At 47.7% G+C, this 14,970-nt stretch overlaps 2 protein-coding genes across 2 annotated transcripts; one reads left to right on the forward strand and one right to left on the reverse strand.

Annotated features, from left to right (window-relative positions):
* Positions 1 to 125: 125 nt before the first annotated feature.
* GUCD1 (guanylyl cyclase domain containing 1) lies at positions 126 to 6,764 on the reverse strand. The gene is made up of 6 exons (XM_054082314.1): positions 6,643 to 6,764; positions 5,944 to 6,028; positions 4,344 to 4,509; positions 3,536 to 3,627; positions 2,018 to 2,259; positions 126 to 1,554 (listed from the first exon to the last, which is right to left on the reverse strand). Exons 1-6 carry the CDS (start codon positions 6,671 to 6,673, stop codon positions 1,463 to 1,465), a joined length of 708 nt encoding a protein of 235 aa, XP_053938289.1. The 5' UTR covers positions 6,674 to 6,764; the 3' UTR covers positions 126 to 1,462.
* On the forward strand, positions 6,744 to 10,138 carry SNRPD3 (small nuclear ribonucleoprotein D3 polypeptide). Its single transcript, XM_054082315.1, has 4 exons — positions 6,744 to 6,829; positions 7,591 to 7,740; positions 8,456 to 8,648; positions 9,268 to 10,138. Exons 2-4 carry the CDS (start codon positions 7,615 to 7,617, stop codon positions 9,327 to 9,329), a joined length of 381 nt encoding a protein of 126 aa, XP_053938290.1. The 5' UTR covers positions 6,744 to 6,829; positions 7,591 to 7,614; the 3' UTR covers positions 9,330 to 10,138.
* The last annotated feature ends 4,832 nt before the right edge of the window (positions 10,139 to 14,970 follow it).

The following is a 14,970-nucleotide window of genomic DNA, read 5'->3' on the forward strand; positions in this document are numbered from 1 at the left end:
CCTATTTATTATTTCCACCACTAAATAACTGTCCTACTGTTCATGCACAGTTCCACAACTCGAACAGAGATTTTCCTAAAACCACACCAGAGGTGGGGTATCTCTACTTAAAGTGCAAGATAAAATTCTCCTAGCTTTACATCAGTATTAAGGGTGATTTTTTTCTACCTGCTTCGACACAGGCAGGCCTGGACTTGTAGGAAATGGTGATGGATGAATCTGAATTAGGTGGCCGTTTCCTGCGCTTTACAGTGCTCCTCAGCAAAGTAATTACACCCAGGTAATACAGAAAGGACTGTGAATGGGCTGCTGAGAATTTCACGTGATAATGTCTGAATACAGTAACTGCAGCTTAATCCAAGTACAGCTGTAGTACAAGAGCTGGAAGATCTGAGGTCCTGCCTTTTCACTTGGAGCAGAGATGCTGGCGTTCCCTCTTTCCTTAATTGATCTCAGCTCTTGTTAGGTGGCTCAGCTTAGGTCACAAATAGCAAAATTTGGCCCCCAATTACAATTCAGCATTTTACTAACAATCTAGTATATGCTGACAGGTATTTGCAGTTCACGCACACAATGTATGTCCTTCCTGTGGATGAGATCTCCTTCTGTGTTTACTTAGTAATTTTGAAGTTTATATTTAGAATGGATTCTGCAGAAACTGGCAGATGTAGGAGACCACTAAAGCCTTGTAGGTACAAATAAAATGTCTTCCCTTCAGCTCATGGGGCAATGCAGAGCTCTGAGCAGTCATCCTAGAGGATTTAGCCAAGAGATTGAGTTTGTAGTACAAGGGAACAATACCAGTAACTACAACTCAGCATTTACTGCAGTAGCATAAATGCTAAATCCGTGTAAGGTGAGTTTGCTACATGGGAAGTTTGCATGAGTAAATGCGTTCCATTCCCACAATGCAGACAGTACTGATGAGCCAGCAAGGCATTTCTGTTATTTAGAAGTGGTTTAAGTTAATATCTTTTCCTTCTGTAACATCCTGCTGAATTTCAAATCCCTAGATTCAGGATGAGGATCAGTCCCTGATGCTTTGACAGAGAGAGAAATGGGAATTTTCTATTTCTTCCCCTGTTTTTTTTTCACCTAACCCTGTGCAGGAATTACCAGGTGTTAAAAGTTCATAAATTTGGTGCTTCCTCCTCATGTGTTTAGTTTGAAAAAAAGCTCAAAGTGAACAGGCCGTGGGCCTGTGTTTTAAAACTGCTGTCAAACGTGCAGTGTCAAAAATGGGGAGAAAAAACAAGTGAGACAGCCATCGCAAAATCAAATATGTCACCAGAAAACAAAGGTGAAGACGGCATGGCAGCACAGCGCCGTCAGTGTCTGTAAAGCCTCCCGTGTTTGCGATCCCACTGCGGTTCCGGAGCAAGTCCCTGCAGGGGAGTCCTGAGACAAGCAGCCCACGGCCATGCAGTCCGCGTGGGAAAGGCCAGCAGTGCCGGCAGGGGTGTCAGCTGTCCGTGTAAATGAACAGAATGTCTTCATCGGTGCCGTAACTCGTCCTGGCTTCCTCAAAGTTACTGATGCTCGTGCAGCACGTTCCTGTGAAGGAGGAGCACAATGTTGGGACCAACTCAGAAGGATTTGCCTGCGGAAGGCTCTTACACCAGGACTGGCAGGCTCTGCAACAAAAAGGAACGACTCCACAGACCAGACTTGACAGCTTGGGTTACGGCTTCACTCAGCTCTCTCCCCTGCAAGGCAGGGCTCACTGAAGCAGTGCAGGGGATGGGTACTACATCTGCCACCCTGCTACGTTCTGCGCACAGGGATGGTTCAGTGGCTCTCACTCACCTGTCTGAAAGCCAAACAAGTTTGCTAGGATGCCACAAGTAAATTACACCACAAAGTGCGGTGCTAATGAATGTGGCAATCCCTTCTGACCACTGGGTTAGCGATGCCTGAAATACACATGCACTGTGTGGGGAGCCTGGCTGCGGCTCTGTGTTACAGATGCGTTAGCGATGGGGTGCTGAGGACCCCCACAAGGGAACAGGCTACTCACGGTCAGCGTAGGCAGGGTTGTTGTAGTAAATACTCCCTGAGGCTTTGTTGTAGCCGCACAACACGATGAAATGGCCCTGGTAGTCGGGATTCCTGCAGAAGCACTTCTGCCCAATAGGGAGGAAGCAGCAGTATTTGACGGGACTTGAGCAGAGATCACACAAAAGCAGGACTGCGTTCACCAGGACGATGGCTATGTGACCTTGAGACAGGTGGTTCTGGATGTCTTGAACAGTTACTGTGCTGCAGAAAAAAACCAGATATGCTTATTAACAAGTTCAGGAAAGAGACTGGTATAGAGCAAAAGGTGCAGTGATGGGCAGTACTCAGGACGTGCGGCTGGCAGGGCTGTGTTTGTATCTCAGGTATAGCTGTCTGCTGTTGACCTGTGCCAGCTCTGCTGCAGACCAAGCCTGTCATTCAAGGCCTTGTGATCCCACTGCTGCTACTGATATGCAGAGCAAGAGCTCTAGATTTTGCAGTAACACAAATGTAGTCTCCGAATGTATCAGAGGCCCCAGAGAAGAGTTTGAAAGAGCTGGCAACTCATTCGGTACCTTGAGAGACTGTTGTGGGAAAATCCTAAGTGACGTGCTCTCTCCTGCTCTTAGAAAAGCTTATCTCTGAAGCACCGAGTTTTTATTGAATGAGTGTTTAGATTGAATAATCACTGAGCAACTTAAGACGTGCCCTAATTTGCCTCTCACACAGAAATGTTTCTCCCTGTTGCAATTTTGGACTACCTGATACTCTTGAGACTTTATTTCTGTAGTACCTCCTACAGAGAACATTAACCAACAACCCATTATCTCCTCTGCCAGGTGCTGGCCCTCACTGGGGCAGACGGTGTATTCCATACGCATAAGAAACTCATCCTCTGGGTGTGTTCGAGATGCCAGGGCTGTGTGCACTACCTGACTGCACTCATGTGCTCTTTAATCTTTTCCAGGGTTGCTTCTCCCCTCTGGTGCTGCAGGCTTGATGCTGCGCATGTAGATGCTCTGTCCCTGCCTAGGGCAAGGCCATGGTCTTAAGGTTGCTAAAGTGAGACAGATGGACAGACTGTCCCTTTGTCTCAGTTCTGGTTAAACAGACAGTGCCACACAGACCCTGTGTATGTGCAAAGACCACTTCAAGATCCCGCTAAATCCAAGGTGCATTGCAGCATTCAGTGCTGTCACGGCTGCCCTGAATCCTCTTTTCTTACTCCTAATCCTTTACTCCACTTCAACGCCAGCTATGCAAATCCTGCTTCAGTATAATGAGGGGTACAGCTCATGCTGAATACTGGCACTTGGTTATTTCCCATGTAGAATATCACCACTGGTTGTGAAACTCTTTTCCCTTTAAACTCCAGGATTAATTCTTGATGTCCACTTTTTGTTTGACATCGATACAGTAGAAAGACTCTGAAATTCATAAGTCATTTCAGGCTCTTTCATCTGTTTAGCTTGACAAGCCCAAGAAAAGCATGGGGCTCACAAAGTCTCCAGAGAGAAAGCAAAAAACAATAGCTCACCACTTCTCCACGAGCACCTTGCAGGCTTTGGCTTGTGCAAAGAGCTGATTCACTCGATTCTCTTCTGTGTCAAAGTGCTTCCTGTAGAACGACTGCAGAGACAATGGAAGTTAAAACCGAGGGTAACCCACCACTTTGAATCCCTGCTACCAAGGGTCTGTGTAAGCTGGAGAGCTGGCTACAGGATGAGATCTCTCCCTTAGCTCACTGGTAACAGGGTAAGAATTCCTGCTCTAAATGATAAGTTTCACTTTACTCCTGGTCAGCTATTGTTGTAACTTCTATCCAGTGGCCATGCAGCTGCCTGTATGAAAGGCATCTGTACCGGGCAGGAGCTTGCATTAGAAAAGCCATCACCGCTCCAGGCCCTCGCTGGCCATCCTGGAGAGGCCAAGCTCTCAATGGATGTGGAGGCGAGTTCCCCTCTCACCTCTAGAGGTGGTTCTTCCAGGTCAGGGCTGAGGTGCAGTGGTGGCGCAAGCGTGGAAGCTAGCACTGCTGCTGCCCAGGCTGTACCTGTTGTGTGGATAGACAGGGCGCTTCAGTCTCCAAGGCTGGCAAAGAGGCTGGAACCTGTCGTGAGCACTACAGGAAAACTTAAAAACTCGTATTATGGAATCAAAGATGGAAAATACATGGGACTGTACCTAGCCTCACGTGTAGAACTGATCTGTGCCAGCTCTGGCAACAGGCAAACCTTGTTTACGGGAACTGTAGTTAATTGTCAATAACAGCAGAGCTCCTGTACCATGACACACTGGGCTTTTAGAACTTTAGACCCTCTCTCAGTATTAACTGGAATACTAACCTGGTTTTTGTAGCCCTTGTCCACACCAAGTGTCTGGGTGCAAAACTTATGCTTAACACCAAAGTGCCGCATTAGGTAGGCCAGGTCAATAGTCCAGATACTCTTTGTTAACTGGAGGTCATGGATGGCTTTCTGAAATTCATCATTGTCCAAATGGTTGAGGTACCTATGGAATTGGGAGAGGCAGGGAAGGGAAGTACAGATCTTAGGAGAAGCCAAATGTGTGCTGTAGCTCAAGCATCCACATCACAGGACGTAAAAACTGAAACGATGGGCTTGGCTAAGAAAGAACAAAAAAAAAAAAAAAAACAACTCACAAAGGAGCCACAAACTGAAAGGAAGGGAAGGGGAGGAGGGAATATTTAACTGGCTTTATTGCTGACTTTGTAGAATTGGAAATGTATGGCTATCTTGACTGTTCTCTAGTGCTAGAAGTGTGCAGGTGCTGTATAACAGGCAAGCTACACTGAGCACGTGCAGAACTCTGTCCTGAAGGGCGTACAGGCTGAAGGCACAAGCACATCAGAGTGTTAGAGACTGAAACTGTCCTCACACAATGGATGGATCGCAAAAGGAGGGATGGCAAAGGAACTGTAAATATTCAAAGGAAGCTTGTCTTAGGTAGTGATGGCGCAAAAGGCAATAAAGGGGAGATGAAGTCAGAAGGAAGCTTGGGACAGGTTGCAAAGGGGTGGGAGGGGCAGTTACAGAGTTCCAGGAGTCAGGAAACAAATGGAAATAAATGGAACAAAAAAAAAGAACTGGAATTGAGGGTACAGGGCAAACACAGTCAGATCAGCAGGGTGAAAAGATTAATCTTGGAAGCTGAGTTTTGGGCAGACTGGAGTGCAACGAGGTAAAGGGAACAAAGAGGCAGAAGTTACAGTAGTCAAGATGGGAAATTACCAGCACACGGACTAACGTCTTGGCAGAAGGGATGGAGAGAAATGAAAATCTTCTGCTTCATATCTACTAAGTGGACATCTAAATAGGTATTTCTCCTGCACCTAAGCTCATGTTCCTCTGTGGAAGGAAAGAGGAGTTCAGCAGGACAGCTACCAGATTAAAAGAAAAAAAAACAAAAACAAAAAAACCAAACCAAAACCAAACCCCCAGAGGGTCACAGAACACACTGTTCTGAAGCGAAACGACTCCTGGAGCAAAACCACTCATCCCACCAGCGGGGCGCAGCAGGACAGAGGCAGGACAGACTCGTAAGTGGGGATGCACCCGCCCGATACTCGGGGCACAGAAAGGAATTCACTGAAGCGCTGTGCCAGGTCCCAGTTCTGAACTACAGCACTGGGAAGGTGAAGTCACTTTATCAGCGCATGCATGCCATCCTGCAAGGCTCCTACAGCTGCTGGGGGCTTTGCATCCTTCAAAACAGGCAATTACTCAAAAGGGTCTTAAGTTCACCCCAAGGTTCTGTTTTCCCTCACTTCTCGTGAAGAGCTGTGCCAGGCCCATGCAGCAGGAATTCTCCAAGGGTGCCTGAGAATACGTGAGCTTCCGCAGCCTCTTCTCCCTGAGTGCTGCTTCCCGCTGCCCCTCTCCCACAGGTGGGATTCCCCCTGATCAAACCGCAAGGGGCACTTACTGAAGCACCATCCTGGAGCAGGCCAGCCCGCAGTCCCAGTGGTACAGCTGCTGGATCACTGGCACTTTCAGCTGGATGCACTCGGCTGCAGAGGGAGAAACACAAAACTTCTCAGTCCACGCAGCAACGGTTTTCCCACACCTCAGCACTGCAGCCGCGGAACCCCGGGAACAGGTTTTACTTCAGCTGATTGCCAAGTATGTTCGTTTTTCTCGGGGAATGTAGGCTTGGAATTTCTGTCGAGTTAATCGTTTGGTTTAACCTCAGGGCCCTTTACCGTCCCGTACCCGCATCGCTCTGCCGCACGGTCTATGCCCTTTGCCTGCAGGAGATTCCCTTTACTCTTTTCGGAGAGCCGCGGGGACTCCGAAAGACGCGGGGATGCGAGAGCCGGGGGGCGATCTCGAGCGGGAGGCAACCGAGGGGATCCGAGAGTTGAGAGGGAGATCCCGAGAGCCGTGGAGGAAAATCGAGAGCCAGGGGAAGATCCGAGAGCTGAGGAGAATCCGGGGGGATCCGAGGAGAACCTAGAGCCAGGGGGAATCCCAGAGCCCAGGGGGGGAAGGAATCCCGAGAGCCCGGGGGGGGGGATCCCAGGGGATTCTAGAGCTGGGGGGGATCCCCAGAACCGGTAGATCTGAGAGCCGGGGGATCCTAGAGCCAGGGGGGATCCCGAGGGCCGGGGGGGGGGAATCTCACCCGCCAGGTCGCGCTCCCCAGGGCTCCTCATGGCGGCCCCGCCGGGCGATGCTCTCGAGGCGGAACCGCTGGGCGGGGGCACTCGGCGCGGCGGACCCGGACGCCACCGGAAAGGGCGGGAAGCGCTCCCTCCCCGAATTCCGGTTCCGGCTGCGCGGGGCAGGGCGGGAAGAGGGCGCCATCAGCGGTGAGCGCGGGGTTGCGGGGCTGGGGGGCTGCTCGACTATGGGGCTTCACACCTCCGCCTTCCCCCTGCCCTCTGTCCTCATCGCTCTGCCCCGGGGTCCAGGACCCCTCTTCGCCCCCTTCCTCTGCCCCGGGGTGTCCCGGACACCCCTCTGCCTCCTTCCCGGCCTCCCCTCCCCCCTCCCGGCCTGGGGTGTCGCGGCTCCCTTCTTCTCCCCCCTCCCTTCTTCCCCCCTCCCTTCTTCTCCCCCCTTCTCCCCCCCCTTCTCCCCCCCCCTTCTTCCCTCCCCTCCTTTCTTCCTCCCTTCCCGTCTCTCCCCCCTCCCTTCTTCTCTCCCCCCTCCCTTCTTCTCTCCCCCCTCCCTTCTTCTCTCGCCCCTCCCTTCTTCTCTCCCCCCTCCCTTCTTCTCTCCCCCCCCCCTTCTTATCTCCCCCCCTCCCTTCTTCTCTCCCCCCTCCCTTCTTCTCTCCCGCCCTCCCTTCTACCCACCCCCCCCCCTGCGTCTCTCCCCCCTCCCTTCTTCTCTCCCCCCTCCCTTCTTCTCTCCCCCCTCCCTTCTTCTCTCCCCTCTCTCCAGGGCCGTTTTTGTGCGGGCGCTCCATTAGGTTGTGTTGCAGCTGCGTTCCCTGGGGCAGAAGGACCCTGGAAAAGCCTTGCTGTTGCTGATCTTTCCGGGGTTTTCTTCCGTCATGGGCTGCGAGGGTGAAACCCCATCTGCGGCTCCTCGTGTAATGACATCCTTTGTTCCTCTCTCACCCCAGGTGCGGAGCCGCAACCCTGCAGACATGTCGATCGGAGTGCCCATCAAAGTCCTGCACGAGGCCGAGGGCCACATCGTGACATGTGAGACCAACACGGGAGAGGTTTACCGGGGGAAGCTTATCGAAGCTGAGGACAACATGAATTGTCAGGTATGCCTGCTCCAGAATGAGGAGGGAAGGGAAGGCTGGTAGCTCTCTTATTGGCAGCATGATTAAAAAAAATCTCTTTTAGTCTTGGAATAGAGCAAGCTGTGCTGCTGCATGCCCTGACCATTGCATCAGTATTGCTGAGCACTTTGGGAAGTCCAGAACTTATTCTTCCTGGTTTTAGAGTAGGGTTGGGTGTTGCTGTCAATAATATTGGGGTTCCTAAGATTGTGTTGTGTGAACAGTGTTTCTGCTGGATTCTTTATTTGAAGCCACTGAACGTAAGCGTAAATAAACCTTGATTTAAGAAGCATTACATTTTTTCAGTGCACTCTGCTTTAGGCATCCCAAGGTGGTTTAACATGGATTGACTTTAGGCAAGTCATTGAAGGCAAAATGCTCCTTTAATAGTTAGGACTAGAGTAGCTGTATTAAAACTGATTCAATATGAGAAAACAAAACAGACAAAGGTAACAAAACTAACTTACAAACTGGGGAGAAAGCAAAAGCCCTGGGCCTGTTCGACAGCAGCAAGCTTAGCGGTGTGTGTAAGTGGTCCTGGTGCCTGGTGTCACAGCTCCAGTTGAGGAAGCAGTAGGTGTAGGAAGCTTCAGCTTTGGGGCTTGAGTCCTGGCTGTGTGTTCTACAGGTGAGAGAAATGAGAATACCAAACCATGTTAGGGGTCTCTGTAAGCACTGACCGATGTCTGCTTTCCAGATGTCCAATATCACAGTGACATACAGAGATGGACGAGTGGCACAGCTTGAACAGGTGTACATCCGGGGAAGCAAGATACGGTTTCTCATTTTACCAGACATGTTGAAGAACGCTCCTATGCTGAAGAGCATGAAGAATAAAAACCAGGGGTCTGGAGCAGGGCGAGGAAAAGCAGCTATTCTCAAAGCTCAAGGTGTGTACAGTTTGTTTATGGTTGTTTTTACTCTCCTTTTGCCCTATTTTGCTGTAGGAGAACTGGAAAACTTTGATCCCTATCACTGAGGAAACATAAGCTTAAGAACAGGAATGGTTACTGTTTCCTACATTGGTTTTCCATATATTTCATCTTAACAGTGAGAATCAAGACTCAGACTGCCCACTTACCTGAATGTAATGTTGGTGCTACAACAATTTAGATGTAGTGAGTAGTCTTGTTAAACAGGCTTTGTATCAAACATCATCTTCCACATTGCAGTGATTGTGGCTGTCAGCTGTCTAGAATACTTAGGGAAGGATCCAGGTGTTCTTGTGAAGGTTTTGAGTGAAACAAATTCAGATATTAAGATGATACTAAAACTCCTGGGAAGCTATAACTGTGTGCCATTCTGTTCTGAGTGATGAGACTGCATCGGTTCTGGTTCTTCTCACAGAAAACTTCCTCCTGTTTCATCTCTTCCTGAACTTCATAGAATGGCCTTACCTCCTTGCTTCTGAGCAAGAGACCAAGTGTTATTATGTTTTGATTGTCAGTTGTTGAGATAAATATATGTTTTTGTTCAATTCACATCATCCCTGATGTTTTCTTTCTTCAGTGGCTGCGAGAGGAAGAGGCCGTGGTATGGGCCGGGGCAACATCTTCCAGAAGAGGAGATAATTTTGGTCTTCAGTGTCATGCTTTTTTACTAAGGGATGTTAACTTGGCTACATGTGCATTGGTATTGGTTTTGTTTAATAAATGTTTCTGACAAAAACTCGTCTGCTCTTGTATGACAGGGCAAATACTCAGTAGGTTGACTGCAAATTTAAAATTACTTTGTCTGGAGAGGAGTGGACTTGGTATCTGGAATTGACTACTTTGTATTTGTGTGGTTGAGTTTTAAAGATCTTCATGTTCCTTTCTTGTTTAGTTCTGTTCTCATTTATTCTCTAAAGAATTAGAAGGTGTTGTTGATGAAGAATTTTTAAATGGTGTGTTTTAATGTAGTATCAGCCACTGCATTTATGGAATATAGGGGCAAAGCACTATGTTCTGCTCCCTGTGGATCTACAGTAGATAGAGGTCCATCTTCAGAGCTGTACATCGCACTCTTATTCTTGCATTTCTTATGTTTCCCCTTGGGCAAAGGGAGGATTTTTCATTTGGAACACACACCTTTGATAGCCTGAGTCTATATTTGCACCTACACACAGTCCTGTCGAAGGTCAGCGGATCCACCTAAGCCAAATGTAGCTGTAACTTGATTTTGCTAAAAGTGTGACTGACTTAAAGGGTTTAAACATAACGGTTCTATTCCTCACTTCCCTGCATACAGTCAGTTATCAGTCTGTACCTGTAGGAACATCTTGTCTTGCTTTTCTGCTGTGATGCTGGGGAGGCTCCCTTCTGTGCAGACATGAAAATTGAATTGATGTATCGATTTGTTAAATTGTCCGTAAATAAAACTGTATTTGGTCTCGCATCACTAGGAAAACCGTGCTGCATGTTCTTCTGGGTAGTAGTAATCCTAAATATTTGTATCGGAAGCCTCCTTAAAATGCATTTAAGATGTGCTTGACCTGAATTAGAACATTTTAGTGCCATCTTATGCCTGGACTGAGGAACCTGTCCAAAAACATTTTCTCAAAGCCATGCTTCAAACCATGTCCATGTAACAGTAATGCTTTCCTGAAGACAGTATTTCAGACTTAAAATGAGTAATTTGGGGCTTTAGTAATCATGCCTACATCTCACCTTCATGTACATCTCAAAGCATGACTTGAGCCTGTTCCTCCCTCTTGCAGTATTTGAACTCTTCTAGCTGCAGGTTTTGGGGTTTTTTTTTCAGATTACTTAATTTGTATTGAAGGTTCAGATCCTAATTGAAACTCTGTAAGCAATTTATTCTGCATATGAAAGAGTAAATCCTCCAAAAAGAACTATTAACATGTGAGAAGGAAGTAAGGCACACATGGGGGACTTGACTAAAAGTATTTTTTGGAAGAGATTCAGCGTTTTGGCCAGGCTGCAAATCTGGGCTGTTGGCTTTGCACAACACAGCACACAGCAATGGAGCATTTTTCAACCCTTTTTTCCCAGATGGCATTGCCTTAGCTTTTAAGCTTTATTTAAAACATGTAACATCTCTAATCCATGTCAGCCTTGAAGGAGGTAATGGATTTTGCATAAATAGAAAGGTTTGCACTGTGAATTTGGGTCAAGTCTGAGTCTAGGATGAACTTTATCCCCTTCAGAAAGGGAGATATTGTGAGTTAGTGCTGAAAATGCTGAAGTTTCACATTGGTAGGAATTTAAGCCCCACCCAGGACACATATACCACTTAGGGATTTAATCAATTAAATTCTGACTAGAGTAACTGATGTGCCAGTGAGTTACAAGATTCTGCGTTTGATGTGTGTATTGTCGTTACAGCGGGATAGTCAGGATCTCGCCCACTAGATGGCTCCACCCGTAAGAGAATGAAACGAGAGAAACCAGAACCATCTGGAAGGAAAAAATGCAAGAAAAGTCACTTCTATACAATCCATAAACTCAGCGCTATTACAACCTTCAGTGTGGAAATACTCAGCGTATTTCCTTTCTTCAGTGTTCCTGGATTCTGCTGCCACAGGCACCTGGGGTATCCCGGCTGTCTCTCAATGCTGCGTGTTTGCCTCCTACTTGGATAAGTGGGCACGTGCCCTTGAGCGAATTGAGCCAATTCCTCTAGTTCAGCAGCTTAAGTGCTCTGTTTCTCTGGGATGGAGGACACTATGGATAGACACAGCTGTCTTTTGAACATCTGCCCTCGTGCATCAGAGCCTTTCCAGTGCTCATGTGGAACAGGGAAGCTGCACCACAGACATGCAAAATGACATGTGGAGAAGTGCAGGCAGAACCCAGCCAGTCTCTCTCAGTCCAGACTGAGGCTGTGCTTTGGTACAAAACCAGAGGGGAGACTCTGATAACAGCAGAGAAGAGTTACATGGTTGGAGAAGGTATCCCTTGAAAAAATTGCTTTTCACAGAACTGTGGGATTCCTCCTCACTGACCAGGTACCTTCATCCCACACTTGCAGTTCTGCTGTCCAGATGTCTGGCTTGTATCTGATCCTAAAGCTGTGCTTTCCTTTAGTTCATTTTCCAAGGGTACTCGGCTAAATATCAGTCTGCAAGGTATTGTGTTATGGCTGAGAGGGAAGGGATGCTGTGCAAGTGAGATAAGCAGGAAACTATGGTATGACTTCTCCGAGTGCAGTTACATTCCATGCCGTGAAAGCTCTGTTCTCCAGGGCAACAGAGCTTGGTTTATACCAACTTTCAGACTTGCAGGAGAAGCCTGTTAGTCTCTGCCAGTGAAAGGCAGAAGTAAAGGGATGTGGTCCCTAAATCTCCCATGCCCTCCAGAAAACCACTTCCAGAAGGGCAGAGTGGAGTGGGAGACCTCTGTTTGTGGTGCTGGTTTGTATTTCTTTGCTACCTGAGCTCCACAAGGAGCTTTCATTTACAGGAGAGATGTCCTGTTTCCTTTTACTGGTAAAACGTGAGCAAGGATGCAAGGCTGACATCCAAGTGAAGTTGTGGTTTGGCAAGGTAGCAAAGGATGGAATTCTGAGGTCTACAAGAAACTGTCAGTGATTTGGTTGCTTATTTCTCAGCCACGGGTCAAAACAGAGGAAGGGTTCTCCCAGGGTTCTTTGGTGTTCCCATCCTGACAGAGGCAAAACTTTAGATCTGGGCTTGCCCCTTAGTGCAGCTGAGGTGATTTCAGACAATAAGATGTGATCTTCTTCCTCTCACATTAGCTAATACTAATTGTATGGGACCTTCCTGCCTTCAGTGCTCCTTTGGGAGGAAACAAGGATACACCACACATAAAACATGGTCCTGAACAGCCTTGAAACAAATGCCAATGTGGCAAAGTACTGCAGAGTACTCTGCAAGTAAGAGATATTGTTCTCCCCCTCATCCCCTGTGGATAGAAAAGCTACCACGTGATTACAGAGTGCTGGTGCCTGGAGTAGCCAAAGCACTGCTTGTCTGCAAGTACTTTCCCAGATCGAGTTGTATTTTAACTGCTTCGGGTGTCCTGTTGTTCCATGGTCATATAATAAGAGTTCTCGTTAGTGTCGAGAGTGCATTGAAGGTAATGAATAGGGAAGTGCCACTCTCCTCTGTTCATGCTAATGGCTCCTCAAAGGCTAGGGAGCGGGATTCCTGAACTCGGCGTGGAGGCTGACATTACTGTGCAGTATGGCCAGTAAGTTTGGGGTGCTTTTACTCCCTATAATTCAGACATTTAATGAGAAAAGTCTTTTGGTTTTGTGTGTGAATTGGTTGCTCCTAGCAGACAGGCAATTGTTCCTGGCATAGGACCAGTCATTGCATAAGCAAGTATTGTGCAGCCTTCTGCTGCTCAGCAGAGACTATCAGAGTCTATGAACAGTGGAGACGTTCCAGCATCATTAATTCAGGGGAGAGCACCGAAGCCCTGGCAAAGGAACAGATTGCATCCAGAAGATGTGTAGTTGCGCTGGGAGAAATGAGAAGAATGGCAGAAAAACACTCTTATTGTTCTTTTGTTTAGTGAACTGCTTACAGCGAACATTTAATTTGTTCTTCATTTTCCCTTGCCTGGGGACTTAAAATCTGTTGTGTGGTTGGGGGTTGGTCCTATTTCCAGCTCAGCAGAGAGCTGCTGGTACATCTGCTCCAGAGCAAACCACTGCTTGTGCGGCAAAACTCCTCCCTTTGTTCCACAGTGCCTAAAATGCTAATGGAGTGGGATGGAAGCACTGGGCAGGAATACCAACAGCAATGGGCTGTTGATGGCAAGGGAAGGGAAAGCCTGGACTTGCAGGGAGATTCTGTGTTGTCTGGAACTGTCCATTAGGCTTGCTCGTGGCCCCCTGCTGTAAAGTGCCAGGCCTTTGCCTTCGGGTTTTATCTTTACAAAACTGTTACAGGTTATAAAGACATTGTTACTTCACATTTCATAAGGGGAAGTGGAGACCAAGCCATGGAGAGGTTCAGACCAGGATCTGAAGTCCAGTTTGTGCCCACAACTCCTGCTGAAACCAATGCGCTGTGCACTTAAGTACTGATCAATAACTGTCCTGAATTGACTGGCCTAACAGCGTGTCTGGAGCACAGGGACAGAAGCCCAGGGGCCCTGCGGCTGCTCTAACCACTGGGTCATCCCAGAAGTGGTGGTCTCCAGATGCTGCCTCCCATGTCAGTCTGCTCTTGAACAGTAAGCCCCGTTGTGGTGGCTTTCATTGGAGTTGATACTTGGGCTACGCAGGCTGCTTCGCTGGAACTCCCTCCGTGGCATCCATGAATGTGCAGTTTTGTTGTTTCTGTTACAGCTGGTTTGTACCCTCTTTTCTGATTTCTCTGCTGTCCTGCAACAAACATTAGTCCTTAGCCAGTGCCAGCAAAGCCTGCGGAGTATGTGCTACCTTGAGTTCTTTTCATCCTTCTTCCTAAATTGCTCCCATAATTTCATCCTTAAAGGACACAGACTGTTGTTCCCTTCTGTAGAAGAAGAGAATGTTAACTGTAAGTTTATAACACTGCAGCCGTGACCCTGCTGTGGATTCCTGTGCTTCTGGTAAATGTGCTTACTCACTGTAGGTAGAACTGCAAAATGTCTTTATGGAGAAGCACTTAAGGGAAAGATTCAGGAAGTGAGAAAAGGTGCCAGTCTCTACCTCCATCCTGGGGGTTTTCAGGTAAGGTGCTTGACAAGGTAGTTGTACTTCTTTCCTACAAGGATATGGGGAAGATAAATCACGGATCGAAGGCTCTTGGATACTGTGGTGAGAACACCTTGCAAATCACTCTGTCCAGGTGCAACCACAGATGATGATCAGAGGATCAGGCTTATTTATAACCCTCCTTTCAGGTGACTTGGTTCTGTTTTCAGGGTAGAATGGTACAGACCTCTGCAACACCAATGCACATTGGCTTTGTAGTCTAGTTTTGAATGTGCTGAGTGCAGTTTGTGTCTATAAAGAACGTATTTGTTGCCTGAAAGTAGGAGCTTTCAAGGTAGTTGCCTTTGGGCTCTTCGAGGAGAGGAGCTAAGGTTTTTTTGAAGGTTGGCAGTATTTAGCTCGGATTAAAGACACGAGCCAGGCCACAACCATTATGAGCCCACAGCCTTGAGGAGGTTTTGGAGCACCATAGCTCAGTAGACATGCTGTACGGCTGAGGATGTGATAATGCATAGACACACTGGTGGCACTGTGGGCTGCTTACTGAGAGTTGTCTGAAATCTCAAGTAAACAGGGGTCAATAGGTTTTGTTTTTTTTCT

This window comes from Cuculus canorus, chromosome 17, assembly GCF_017976375.1.
Source record: "Cuculus canorus isolate bCucCan1 chromosome 17, bCucCan1.pri, whole genome shotgun sequence".
Classification (NCBI taxonomy): Eukaryota; Metazoa; Chordata; class Aves; order Cuculiformes; family Cuculidae; genus Cuculus; species Cuculus canorus.